The sequence below is a fragment of the Echiichthys vipera genome, assembly GCF_963691815.1.
Source record: "Echiichthys vipera genome assembly, chromosome: 7".
NCBI classification, from domain to species: Eukaryota; Metazoa; Chordata; class Actinopteri; order Perciformes; family Trachinidae; genus Echiichthys; species Echiichthys vipera.
The window spans coordinates 26,075,332-26,090,243 of record NC_139832.1 but is presented as its reverse complement, the minus strand read 5'-3'; the positions used below and the strand labels follow the sequence as shown (position 1 = coordinate 26,090,243).

General features: G+C 41.7%; 1 protein-coding gene across 2 annotated transcripts in view; it reads left to right on the top strand.

Annotated features, from left to right (window-relative positions):
• The first annotated feature begins 4,504 nt into the window (after window positions 1-4,504).
• bcar1 (BCAR1 scaffold protein, Cas family member) overlaps window positions 4,505-14,912 on the top strand; it is a 101,014-nt gene continuing 90,606 nt past the window's right edge. For both annotated transcript variants that reach the window (XM_083916118.1, XM_083916117.1), the window contains exon 1: window positions 4,505-5,202. In XM_083916118.1, coding sequence (XP_083772244.1) covers window positions 5,191-5,202 — 12 coding nt within the window. In that variant the 5' untranslated portion in view covers window positions 4,505-5,190. The remainder of the gene's footprint in view (window positions 5,203-14,912) is intronic.

The window sequence follows — 14,912 nt, the reverse complement described above, 5'->3', positions numbered from 1 at the left end:
TCCATGTTGTGAGTGGGAGCTCCTCATGAACAGAGTCAAGACGCAGTATGTTCTTTTGTGCTGAAGGTGCGGTTAGATTCATGACATTGTTGGGTAGATTTTTTTATTGTTTCAGTCTTCAACTCATAATGTTTTCGGATTTTTAGGTCGTTATTGATGTTTTTGGGGTTGGTAAAGACAATAGTTTGATGCCTTTGAATGTGAACATTCGCAAACTTTTGGGACACTGAACACCCTGCTGACCACTGAAATTCTGATAACTTGTTATTCGTGAATTCAGGTGAAAAGCTTTCTGGGGGCTCCGTATAGAGCACTGTAATGTTGATCAATACCACACTAGAGGTGGAATCAATCAAAGTGTGTCTCATCCATCATATCAGAGAAGGACCACACTGACTGTCTGTCCCTCAGGTGCTGTTCAGTCCAGGTTATGAACAAACATGATGGACAAAGACAGGAAGATTGGTGAGAGGGGGACTGATGAGAAAGAGGGAGATTTGATGTCTTGTTAGTTTGACTGTGGAGTCTTGATGCAGCTCTCTGTTTATTCATGTAAATATTAGATATTCAATAAACACAAACTGATCATTTTAAATTTGCAGGTTCTTGTTGATTTATTTTTCTTTACTGATGTATCATCGCTCTTCTGACGTGCTGACTGCACAGATCACCTATGGAACCTTCGTCTGGCTCACTGAGTGCGCGATTCTGCGATATAGCCAGACTGTATAACAAATGGACGTAGCATACCCGTCGGGGTCCGTTCTTTCAATTTGATCCAATCGTCCTTGCCTACGGGAGCCGCCATCTTGTCAGACTTTGAGTCCACCTCATTTCCTCTTGCCAAAAAGGGCGCTGATTTGACGTGTGTGTGTGTGTGTGGGGGGGTACATCCATCTGGCTGATGTTTACCTCCAAGGAGATGTGAGGGCCAGAAGCTAGCTGTCAGTCAAGAGGCCATGCCCCTAATTATTCATAAACTTTAAGCTCCAATAAAATAAAAACTAGCCTGGTACAAAAAAATTCTCCCCTATCAGTGTTGTCATGGAGATATGACCTAAACATAAAGACTAGAATGTTTTTTAGTAAACAGGCCTTATTATGCTGTGAAAATGGTCTTTTTAACATGGGGGTCAATGAGAAATTGCTCTATAATGCAAACTGCCTAGTGGACACTCAGAGAACTGCAGTTTTTTCCACTTGTGTATTGGAATCAACCAGGAAGTCGCTGTGGTGGGTGCTTAGATAAAACCCGACATCCAGCGCCCTCAATTTTTAACAAAATAATTTTTTAATGCAAATATTACGCTGCGATTAAGCGACGTAGTTTCTTTCAGAACAAGGTCGATTTGAGATTTTCGCAAAATACAAGCATGACAATCATAAGAAAACAACATGGAAGCACTGTAGTCATGTAGGCAAACTTTACTCCTTCAACCTTAATTAAGGCTGCGAATACCAGATCAGCTCCTTCCATTATTACCTTTCACAATAAAAGACCCTAGACTGCTTAACTGTGGAGCTGACCTGGCAGACTGAGCACATCACTGTTATGAATGTTTGCAGGCAACATTTGATTCTGGTATCACTTATTCATCACGCCACTGTGTGTAATTCACATAATAAATGAATAAATTGTGTAAAATATATAAATGCATCAGTAATCATCAATATTCTGAAATATAACAGAATAAGTTACACTGCATTTGTCTTGCTGCAGGTGTCAGTACATCCTTCTAAAACAGTGTCCTTTGGTAACTGGAGGATGGTAAAATGCTACGTGTATGTTCAATAGAGCAGCTCTAATATACATGTAGTTTAAACACATAACTGTAGCCTAAAAACAGTTTGTGAATCACTATTAAACCTATCCTTACACACACACACACACACACACACACACACACACACACACACACACACACACACACTGATAGTGTGGTTTTTATGGCGTAGGGCTGACAGGAGATTATCCTCACACATGTTCACACACATCATGGTGGAAGGTGTCTATGGGCGTGTGTTGCCATCATTTTATTCTTCAGTCAGGATGGAGGACTCTGAAACAGCATTTACATCATCATGGGACACGATAAACGCCTCCCTAATCAAAATGTCTCAGCAGAGGCCATTCACTGTAATGGTTTCCCATAGACAACCAGTGCAGTTTAAGATCATCCCTAATGGTGATGGAATCAATCAATCAGATGCACTATGCGCAAAGTGGACCACAATGACTGGACCAGAGTAGAGTTTACTGAAAGGATATCAGCACTGTGCATCAACAAACTTTTGTAACCTCAGCCTCTCCTCTCATGTTTTATTTTATTAACACGATAGCCAGAGGGCTGATCATTTTAACATGAAGCTGCTACTGTAATTATTTATAGACGGGATATCTTCACTGTGCATCTTGCTGTAGTGCAGTGGAGTTCAGTTATGCGGGATTGCTTATATTCTGCATACATTAGACAGTTTAATTTCCTTGATGAGCGTAAAGGAGATGCATCAAATTAAAGTATGCATCTCATTATTCATGACATCATCCACAGGTTTTTAAAGGGACACTGTGAATCCTGGGTGGAGCCGGGGAGGTAAGAACAAACTGCCACGGCTGACAGTTGGACACCTGTCAATCGAGCAAATATGACAAAATGCGACAGGGATGGGCGTGCGTGTGTGTGTGACATGGATGTGAGTGTGGGTGAAAATAGCTGCTTTTATTTATACAGCATGCAGCAGGGAGAAAACACAGACTGCTCAGCAGGGCAGCAGGGGCTCAACTAGTCTATTTATACCGCGCATCATCCTGACAGTTCATCCCTTCTATTCCAATCATAATAACCAACTGTCTGTTATCAGAGGCGCGTTTTACAGAACTAGATTAGTATCAGTGTCACTGTATTCAAAGGGTCAAACATGGGTCACACTGTTAAAATGACCCGAAACATGCACAATGTCCTCGGTGGTACTCAGCATATTTATACTGTAATTAAATGTTAATGGTTGTGGACTTTTACTTATATAGCGCCTTTCTAGTCTTCTGACTACTCAAGGCGCTTTCACAGTGTTTGTCACATTCACCCGTTCACACAGACATTCACACTGATGGCAGTGGACACCTACATACCATCTAATCTAATGTAACCATTCATACCACATTTACACACCCATGCGCGGCGCGCGGAGCAATTTGGGGTTCAATTCAGGGTTCGACATGTATTTCCCGTGTAAAATCACCCCAGAGTCTTTTTCGGCAAATACATTCATCAAATAAGCATTTGGTAATTGACTTGAATGGACTTTACTATGAGAGGAGCTGGTACCGGGGCCAATAGGTAAGTCTTTAAAACACTCTTTTAATAAACTTCAGGTTCACTAACTACGGTGTTGGTGCGTAGTTTTATGTGTAAGGACTCTGATCATGCTACTGCAGAGGTTTGGTGTTATTTTGAGCAGTATTAGTGGTTAACAAAGCCGTTAAAATGCCTTCACCGTAAAGCCCCGAGCTAATCAGTGTAAGCCATGTCCGGCTGTTAGCGACTCTCCGGGATTTCTCCTTTAATAGTTCATAGTTGATGTATGTAAGACCCTGGGATGATTTTGCGCCGGAATTACACTTAAACATTGCACATAATAGGACTGGGCAGTATGGCCAAAATCTTCTATCCCAAGATAGATAATTTCATATTTTGAAATAATATGATATAACAATATCACAATATAGCATGTTGGCTGGTCGTTCAATAAATAAATAATCTTTATGAAATAACCACATGGTAACGTATTAACGAATTTGAATTAAATACTTGACAAATTAAAAGTATTTTCTCAATTGATTCACTTTAGTGTGAAATAAAGAGTGTCAAGGGAAATCATAGAGATACAAAATACCACTGACTGTGTTCTTTTGCATGCATAGTTCACAGTGTGATTTAAAACCAAAACTGCAACCTTGAAATTATACTGCCTCAAAGTATTTGACATCTGATTTTCTGAGAAATGTGAGTTAGTATCTGTTTATTATCAATTTAGAAGACATGATTGTATATCACGATATCTCCATGTCTTCATCACGATACGATTGCACTGAAAGGCGATAAATGATCACATTGAATCATCGCCCATCCCTAACAGCAAACCACTTTGCAAATCATGTTGCAAAGCTTTAGTAATTTAGCATTGTAACTTTGATTGACAAAAAGAGGAAATCAGACTTGACATTCAGTGTGGTGGGATACAAAATTCAAACAAGTTTCAAACAAAGATTGCCAATAGATTTTCAAATTTCAAGGGAAAGAAAATCGTAATCATTGAAATTTTTCAACCTAATCTACTCACATTAGCCTATATTATTTCATATTTCATGTAGATTGTTTGCCACAACTTGTTTTTCTTTCCTTATTATAGTAGGCTATAATATAAATGTAGCTGAATAGTTGTATAGTGCAGTAATGGAGTTTAGTAATGTGTAAACCATTTATATTTCTAAAATGCAGCTGCATGATTTGCAAAATAGTTGCCATTTGTAGTAAATGGCCATGCCGACCATTGGTATGCTCCTTTAAAGGCTTGTTCCATAAACTACCCCGGGGGGTACCGTGCTGTGGATGGAGACAGAGCGCTGGAGTAAAACAGTAGGGATCGGCAGCGGCTGTGGAGAGACGGTCTCTTTAAGGCTGGACTGGATCATCCCGGTGGAAGGACGGCAGGCACACAGCGGCAGAGGCGGTTCTCTCCTGCCGTTCACTCACGGTACAGACCTGTCAACGGAACGGGGGAAGTCTCCCGACCTCCCGAACCAGCGCTTCGTCGTTTTCCAGCTTTTCCTGAAGCCTTTCTAAAGCAGTCCCTGATATTCCGTGACTGGAGCGAGCAGCGGCGGAGGGAGAGAGTGAAGGCGGTTCAGGGGGGGCGGCGGCGGGGCGGAGGAGTACCGGCCGGACACTCGGGCGGCCAGACACCGCTGCTAAACTCAACGAAAACCCCCCCAACGTCTCCAGCTGGATGTGTGTCTCCCTGACAGAGTGCACCGCGGAATGGATAAAGGTGCTCTGACGCTCGGGGAGCCGTGAAGAAACCCCCCGTTCTGTTGGAAAAGTAGCTTCTGGAAAAAGAAGGGAGAAAAAAAAAAGAAGAGCACCGTGTGTGTTAAAGCCAGGAGCCGAGGAGAGTGACAGCACCGGCAAAATGTCTGTCCCTGTGAGTATGCCAGCCCTGGGGCTCAGGAAATATTCCGTCCTTCACATTATTATTAGTTTAGAGATGTGTGTGTGTTACGCGGTAGAGCGAGACTGAACACGTCCATTCAGGCAGCACACACCCAGTTACAGACACCGAGCACTCCGTTATTAATGTGGCAACTTTCACAACTGCTATTCATATTTCGTGACATTAAAATAGCTCGACTGTAGTGTAAGCTTAGTCTCAATGTTGTATTGGAATAAAGTGCCACTCTGGCTTCGTCTTCGCATAAGTAAGTCGAATTTGCTGGGAGAGCCAGTTGCCTGTGTCGTGTAATGAAGCCAGTGTGCGGCTCTGCTCGTTAGTGAAGGCGCATTAATCTGACAGTTCCGTGAGTGCTCTGTGCTTTAAGGCCGCACGCTGGGTCTCCGGTGCCATAGCTATTCTCAGCCGGCCTGCCTGTCAACACATTTAGACAGCTGACTGCTTATGTGTGTGTGTGTGTGTGTGTGTGTGTGTGAGTGTGTGTGTGTGTGTGTGTGTGTGTGTGTGTGTGTGTGTGTGTGTGTGTGTGTGTGTGTGTGTGTGTGTTCTGGGACGATTTGAGGTTATTATGTTTTGTTTACACACAATCTCAGATGTTTCATAGTGTTTTTTTGTAGTGCAGGCTGCTGCTGCTGCCGGGGGGAATGCTCTTTATGGAGCTTGTTGTGTTGTTCTTTATCACATTCCTGAGGATCCTTTTCACAAACACTGCCTGGAGGGTCTAATTGTGAACTGTGTGTGTGTGTGTGTGTGTGTGTGTGTGTTTGTGTCAGTCTGTGTATCCAGCCACACCACTAATGGAAAAGGGCTTACATTTATTGTGTTACTTGTAGAGGTGTTACGATTCGATTGGACTTTCGATTCAAACATTTCTATTCTGGCGGCTATGCCATTGTTAGACTATTGAGTCTTGATTCGTACAGATCAACAGATTGTTGTTTTTTGTACTCCGTGACAACTGTCATTTGCGTTTTCAAATTCTTCTTAAAAAATATATGGTCATGTCCAAATGGAAACCCAAGACTTGTAAAAGTCTCACAAGGTGGTTAAGGCTAGAAATAGACCTCGAATGGTTTTGGCTAGGGGGTTAAGGTTAGACATAGACAAGCTAAACCTAACCAGCCAACCTCCTGCCTAATCCAAAAATGGACAAAAAGGTGATAGTGCAGCAGATTGGATGGAGCTGAGACGGGCCAGTTGTAAGCCTACAGTTTCCTTTAAGCCTTAAAGTGCAATTTGAGCACAAAATCATGCCATGTTTTTTTTATATACATATTTACGGCACTAACATACATTAAATACGCCATCAGGACAGGTTTTTTCCCGTATGAACTATTAACGGAGAAATGAGGCGGAGTCGCTAACGTGGCTATCACTGATTAGCTCGGGGCTTTACGGTGAAGGCATTAAAACGGCTTTGTTAACCACTTATAATGCTCAAAATAACACCAAACCTCTGCAGTAGCATGGAAAGAGTCCCTACACATAAAACAACGAGCAACAATGTAGTTAGCAAACCGGGAGTTTATTAAAAGAGTGTTTTGAAAGACTTCTGGCCCCAGGTACCAGCTCCTCTCATAGTTAAGTCCATTCAAGTCAGTTACCAAATTCAATTACAAAAGGAAGGAGCCCATTGGTATCAAGGTTGGGTGTTATTTTAAGCAGTATTAGTTGTTAAAAAAAGTTGTTTTAATGCCTTCTGCTTACTGCCCCGAGCTAATCAGTGTTAGTCACGTCCCGCTTTTAGCAACTCGACCAGTTTTCTCCGTTAATAGTTCATACATGGGAAAAACTGTCTCGATGGCTTATTTGATGTATTTAGGTGCTGAAAAAGACCATTGGATGATTTTGTGCCAGAGTTACACTTAAATATAAATCAAACAGGCAAATTGTGTGCAATTGTCATGAATGTAGAAATAAGCTATAGAGACCTAAAACATGTATTACAGTTATTTCTGCTGTAAAGTGGACACCTAATGAACTGCAGCGGAGGTTGCCTCTTGCCTGCGAAGCATCTGTCCCATGAATGCGTAGTGTGGCCAGAGCGTGTGTTTTGGGTTGTAGATACAGTAATGGCAAGTAGATGCTGGCTCTAAGAAAACAAATACATTAGCCATGTATGTATTAAGGTGTTGGGTTTTATTGACAGCAGCCCCAGCCTATCAAAGCCAGCTGCGCGATTGCCGATCTCATCAAAGCCATTTTTTCCCCTGACAGGCTTTAACAAGAATTCCCTCATAATTCGTCACAGCTGTAACTACCAGGAATGGTCACGTACTGTAATAACACAAATCCTGTCTCCCGAACAACTGTTTGACGGATTAGCGGTGAACAGAGATCCGTGCTGTAGAGGACTTATGCATGTGTCTATGCATCTCCTCTGCATGGCTGTCATCTCTAGTAATGTATATTTGTTGCAGTGTGGAAAGGTTTCCACCCACTGAGGTGCACCCTCTCACTGTGACAGGATGTGTTCTGATTTGTTAAAGTTGGCATTCACACACGGACCTGCTGCCTCCTGCTATTTGATGAGACACAGTGTGTGTGTGTGTGCGTGTGCGTGTGTGTGCGTGTGTGTGTGTGTGTGTGTGTGTGTGTGTGTCTGTGTGTGTCTGTGTCTGTATGTGCGTGTGCACGTGTGTGTGTGTGCGTGCATGCGTGCGTCAAGCATGTGTGATCCTGCCACAGAGGGGGCGATTGTGTAACACACAGGCAGAAACTGTTATGATGAAAGTGACTCACTCAAAGTGAAGTGGATGTATCTAGTGTTTGTGTGTGTGTGTGTGTGTGTTTTCACTAAAAAAGAGACAGACAGTGGATTCTCTTTCAGACAGCTTCCATCTTCTCTGACAGACAGCCTGGGTTTGCACGATCTCCTCAGCAGGGAGGACAATAAGTAGGTCTGCATTCTCCAAAGTTTGTCTGCTCACAACAGTTTGAAAATGCATACGGTACGGCTTCTCGCAACAATCTTTGTGAAATCCTAGTAGAAAAGTGTAGTTTTCAGGATAAACTCAATGTTCCACAGCAGCAGTCTCCTGATAAGCGAACCATACCGGAGGATCAAAGGCTGGTGGTTGTCGCAAGTTGTACTTTTCTCTGCCAAATAGCTGTGTGTGTAATATGCTTGGATTTTCCGGGTGGCGTCTGATTGGTTGACACAACACAGTGAAAATAACTGGATTTGGGGCGACCAAGAAATGTTGCAAGACAGAATTCCGCACAATTTGGCGGCTCTAGGATGGATTTTCTTTTTGAGATTATTTTTTTGTGCCTTTAATTTGGACAGTACAGCTGGAGGTTGACAGGAAACGGGTGAGAGAGAGAGGGGGGCGACATGCAGCAAAGGGCCGCAGATCAGAATCTAACCCTGGCCACTGTGACAGGGACATTTAGCCTCCGTATATGAGGCGCCCACTCTAACCAGTAAGCCACCGGGCGCACCCGAGGATGGATTTTGTAGGTAAAATGAGCTTGGATGAGTAAATTGGTCTGGTTTGTCATACTGCTAAAGTGTTTTCCTATTTTTTAAATACTGTATTCTTTTCTGTCCAACAATTACATTTTTGATCCAACCTAGGATCACTGCTACTAGCTAGAAAGCTACTTCACCATGCCAAAACATGCAATTGTCTGTGACGTGTATATTGAAATACCTTGACATAAAACTATAGTATCCTTTTAATGAGCCTAAAACTGCGGCAAAATACTAATGACCTAAAATCTACAGTATATCATCATAAATTGTCATATAATATTTATAACCAATTTTCAAATGACTCTGTTGATTAGCTGGTGAATTATTAAACCAATGATGTCAGTTCTACTACAGTACATGATAAAAGATGTTTGCTTTCTTTTGTTGACTACGTCAAACACACAGGACATGATTTCATGGTGGTAATAGTGTTAGTTCAGCCACATGGTGCCATGGTTACAGAGAAATAAAACAAAGTATTAACCTGCACATGTGTGCTGTGTATTTGCTCAGTGAGTTGGAGAAAGGAAGTGCACCGTGCAGTGTAGTTGCTGTGTGTCTACTCCAAATGTTCTCATATGGCTCCGTTATTCTCTCAGTTTGTTCTATCGCTTTTATTGACATTAGTGACGTCATCACACCTGCAGTATCAGCCAGTGACATCCTGGTTGCCACAGCAACAATTCCTATGATCCCTCTCACCTGGTCACATCGTTGTGCAGTTCCTCCCCTCACACACACACACACACACGCACACACACACTTACACATTCACACACATACACACACACTCACACACACACACACATACACACACACACACACACACACACACACACACACACACACACACACACACACACACACACACACACACACACACACACACACACTGACGCTTTCCATGACGCACATTGTTCACGGCAAGTTTGTTCCTAGAAACAGTGTGTTTGAGTGTTTTGAGCGTGGCTTGATCTGCTGATCACACAGGGAAGAAAAAACAGGATGTGTTTGAATATCAAACTGGGATGTTTCTGTTCGATCGCTCTGTTCCCGTGTGGAGCAAAACCTACAAGACTATGGCTTCAGGCTTGTCCAGTTTGTATTATTCCTCGCGCACACATACATGTACTGTAGCAGCAGAGAGCAGGGATGGGGTAGATTAATATAGATCTGGGAGAGGGTAGTCTGATCTTCACAAGCTGAGAGCGAGAGACAGGGTGTATGTAAGTCATACATGCACACAAACCCATTAATAAATGTGCATGGACACAAAAAGCATAGTTTTGACACCTGAATCATCATCTTATCTGTTCATCTACATTAAATCACGACTATACTAATGGATCTGTAACATGAAATAGCTTAACCAAAACGTGAATCATTCCAAATGTCCCTATCCATTACTGGAAGAGAATGATCGGCTGGAGACTGGCAGTGACTGAAGCACTCGTGCTCCCTGACTATCCAATACCGTACATAAGCAGGCTGAAATTAAAGGTCAGTGTTAGGTTACCACAGAAATCTCAGTGCCATCATAGATGTTTTATGGGCAGCATCTGTCATTTATTTTCCTAATTGATTGATTCATTGTTTAGTTTATAGAATGTAAGAAAATGATAAAGAAATACAATTTTCTTAAAGTGGCAATACACATCGGTCCTCTATACGCCTCTCTTTCACCATACAATTCTGTCTGTCGCTGTGAATGATCTCCCGGGAAAGTGATGCCTCGCTTTACAGCACAAAGGAAGAGAAAAAACCCTGAGTTGTGCCTGTGCTTATGAAGGTAATAAAATAATAACACAGAGGCTCCAGAGTTCAACCATACAGCCCATACAGAGTTGAACGACGACAGCAAACTCTTTATTGCCTTCCACATTGTCAACAGCAGACCAGCTTTACTACTTTGTTCTTACCTTTCACAATAAAAGCTCTAGGCATATAACATAACATTACACCACATCACTGCTTACCAGAGAGTATTTCCCTTTATTGAGTAAATAGCTAAAAGGAGCTATCATCAGGTAGCTTAAATGGCAGACAGTGGATGGAGAAGCGGGAGAGTGATACTAATCATTCTTTCTAGAAGCTAGATCAGTAAGTAACAAAACCTGCCTACCTATTAATACTGCAGAGTGTTTCACATGGTGCTAACAATAACGTTATATGACCAAGTCATTTGGAAAAAATGCAAGTAGAAGTGCTTTCATAAGTTGTTTTAACTCACTATTTGATAGATATTAACTTAAAGGGCAATTAAATAGATACAATTCTTACCGATTACATCTTTGAATGATCGTCAAAGTTTTTGTTAATCAACAAATCAGTCAATAAACTTGGATTGACTTAGCCTGCACTTCCTGGTGTACAGAGCATTGAGCCGATACTGTTTCAACTGTGCGCAGATTCTGAATGGTTTGTGGATTATTTCAAGCACAGTCCACTGCAGTGTGTGTTGACAGAGAGGAGAAGGGGTTGGGGTTAAGTGCTTGTCATGCTGAGTGTCTGTTTTCTCCTGTTTGCCTCCGCCGTGCGTGTGTGTGATCTCTAAATGGGCACATGAATACATATTTTAAATTTTAACGGGGAGGATAAAACATTCATGCATGCATGATACAGGTGGGTTTATGTGTACGTCTGCGCCCAGGCACAATCGTTCATGCATCTCATTCTAAAAATGCATGCGGGGCGTATGCATAAATACATACATAAATGTGTGTGTGCGCTACCTGACTGTGGTTATGTTCGATGCTAAATGTGTGTGTCACAATTTTGTGCTATACATGTTGCTTTTGTGTTTGTCCTCATCTGAGACACACAAACGAACACGCACACATTAGCACACACAGTAGGATAGGTGGGGTTTCCTGAGGTGATGTACAGGGACTGCTTGGCCGGTGCAGTGCTAGCGCTGTTTGTGTGTACGTGTGTTTGCAATTGTAAAGCTTTTCACTTCAATATTAATCATTGCTGTTTAGAGATAGGAGCCCTTCCTCCATCTTTATGCGCACACACACACACACACACACACACACACACACACACACACACACACACACACACACACACACACACACACACACACACACACACACACACACACACACACACAAACACACACACACACACACACACACACACACCTTGCATCTCAATTTCCCGCAGCTCTCCACGTCGGTAGAGAGTTGCTAGGGGCAACGGGAGGGTCCTCTCGGCGTGTCAGTCACATATAAGGAGCAGTGTGTTTTGTAGCGTGTGTTGTGATATAGGGACAGGGAGGAATTCCTTAAGCAGTATGAGAATGAGTGGAGGCTGCAGTGAAATGCTGTCAGTAGGATTTCATCGCTCTGTGGGGTTGAACAGCTGATAATAATGCGATGAGATCACAGCTGCTCAGTCTGGGCTTAAATGGTTAAAATATCACTGTCCAGGCTAATGACTTGTATAAAACCATCATGCTCAGTAGAAACAGTAGAGAAATATATATTGTAATATGCACGTATGCATGTATAGATATTATATCGATATCGTGATATTAGACTAGATATCGTCTTAGATTTTGAATATCGTAGTCTTGTCTTTTCCTAGTTATGTCATTTTCTGAACTTAGCCACTTAGTCATTTTTTCCACGTTAGTTAGTGATAATTTATCAACAATATCATTGTATCAATCCTACAATATTGTCGCATTATTGATATTGAGATATTTTTTCTATAACGCCCCAACCCAAATAACTTCACAAGTGTCTTCTGACTGCTTCATATTGTCTCGCCGTTGCTTGTTTGCAGTTTTATTTAAGGAACCTTCCTCCTAAACTGTGATGTACAAAATGGAGCAATTCCCGCCGATTTCAAAGCAAAGGCAGTGCTGTGGCTCTGAACAACATATGCTTTATTGACAATATGAAAGCTTCTTATTTAGTTGACATACGTAGATTGAAGCCATTGGAATGACAGCTGCCCCCAGCAGATTTCGTCATATATTCAGTGATAAATTTAGTGGCCAAAATGTGTGCCTGGTTTTTTGTCTAGTGGCTGACATTTACGCTTAGATAAAGACTGTTTCTTAGAAAATGTTAGCAGCATTGTGAATCACTGTGATATATGATAGGCTAAAGGTTCACTGTATCATAACAACACATGCAAACATTTTAATAATTTAATTAAAATATTTTGCGGACAGTAGATTATACAGCAGATTATGTTTGAAAGGCGTGGCGGTTTGTAACTTCATTTGACATTGTTTGATATTTAAATGTGTCTGCATGGCTGTGGCCTGCTCTGCATTTATGCATAAAACACAAAAACAAATTGAACCATCAATACAGATTAAATATGGAAATACACTATATATTTAATGCAACAGTAGCTCCTCCACAGCCCCACTAGTTTAGTGTCTCAGTGTGTGTGAAACATTGGATATTCCACTGAGCATCTGCACTGTACTGATCTGATAATCCCTGGGAGTTCTGTGAAACAGAAGCAGGATAACAAAGTCAGGGTGTAAAAGCAGAGATATAGAGGTGCAGGTGCTATCAGCGAATTTCACACATTGTTGCATCTGTGTAAACTGCCTGTCTGTCAGGTGCAGCTGCACTGTGTGAGCTGGCTGTTGCAGTTAGCCAAGCATGCCTCAGTGTTTGACTGCAGTCAGCACAGCAGAACACATGCTGCACACTCAAACAATGTCATTTCTAAATATGTTTATGATATTAGCAGATGCCTTGTGTGTTTGTGTTTACGTGAAGGTGATATGAGTTTTCTCCTAAAAAAAAATCATTGTCCGGATCTGGTGTTTATAGACGTTGACATGGTCGTCGTGTCCTTGGGCAAGACACTTCACCCACCTTGCCTCGTGTGAATGTGTATGACCGCTGTATGTTTGAGGAGGTGGTGGCCGTAGGCGTTGATTAGCAGCCATGCTTCCATCAGTCTGCCCCAGGTCAGCTGTGACTACTACATAGTTTACCACCAACGCGTATGTCTGTGTGAATGAATGGAACAAGGAGTCTGTAAATAATAAACATTTTGACCAATTAATACTCAGTTAACAGTAAAAAATGTTTGAAAAGTAATTAAAAAAGAAACATTACATAGTATAAGAAAAAAAAGATACCATATAACCTATTTCGTAAGTGCTAGTTAACTTTCTAGTTATTGTATAAGTTAATGACACCAGCAAATGATTTCAGATTCTAATTCTGAATGTGTGAGAAATAAATCAGAAAGGAGACTGTCGGAGCATGGGCAGGTAGCTAGGCTACTTACATGTTTAAGGTGAAAGGTCATGTTCGTCCTAAATGAAGGATAGGCGAGGTTTTCTTGCAAGGTTTGCATGTGACCTTCTTGGGGTCATCCTTGTGCTTTTCAAAGTGATCCCATATTTGAGTCGCTTTCCCGACATGATTGGTTATTCATTGTTAACTGTCTAACCACAATGTACAGCCAAGGGACCTGACCACACTGACACTTAATGAGCGTCACAGCTTCCTGTATCTGGCCCTTCAAATTAAAAGCCCTCCAGCCTTCAGTCACTAAGATTTTCACTTAATTTTGAAAAGAAACAACTCCAAATGTTGTCGTTTTTTCCTTCGACCGATCGCCCAATGAAATTTTGTTGAATGACACAATTTTAACCTGAAAAAGACTGAACTTGTTTTCCTTCGGCGGTTCCTCAAACAGCATGAACCTCAGTGTGACCCTGGACGACAAGCGGTTGTTCTTTTTAAACATGGAAGCAGTAGCTCCTGCGGATTGGTCCTTTGCAATATCAGGAGAATTCACCTCGTCCTTAAAAGGGGAGGCAGACAGCAGACTGGAGCTGGTCCAGAATGCTGCTGCTGCCTTTCTGCTGTCAAGGGGAACTGTGCCTCTTCACCACCCGGCCATGGATGCATCGGCATATCCAACATTGTCAGCCCACTTTGGCTTATCACTGATGTATTTCGTATATGCTGGCCAATAATAACAATAGGTCAGTACAGAAGTGTCCCATAGGTTTGAGGTCTATTTTTATTTTCACACAGTAAAATGTCCTGTTCACTGAATATCTGGTACATTAAAAAAAAAAAGAAATTTCAAGGGATCTTTATCAAAATATTTGTGTATGTTATGTGGTTACATTTTTAAAATATAGTAGTAATAATAGATAATTATTAGATGAATAACAACTGATGTATTGTTTATTTTAAAAATGTCATCA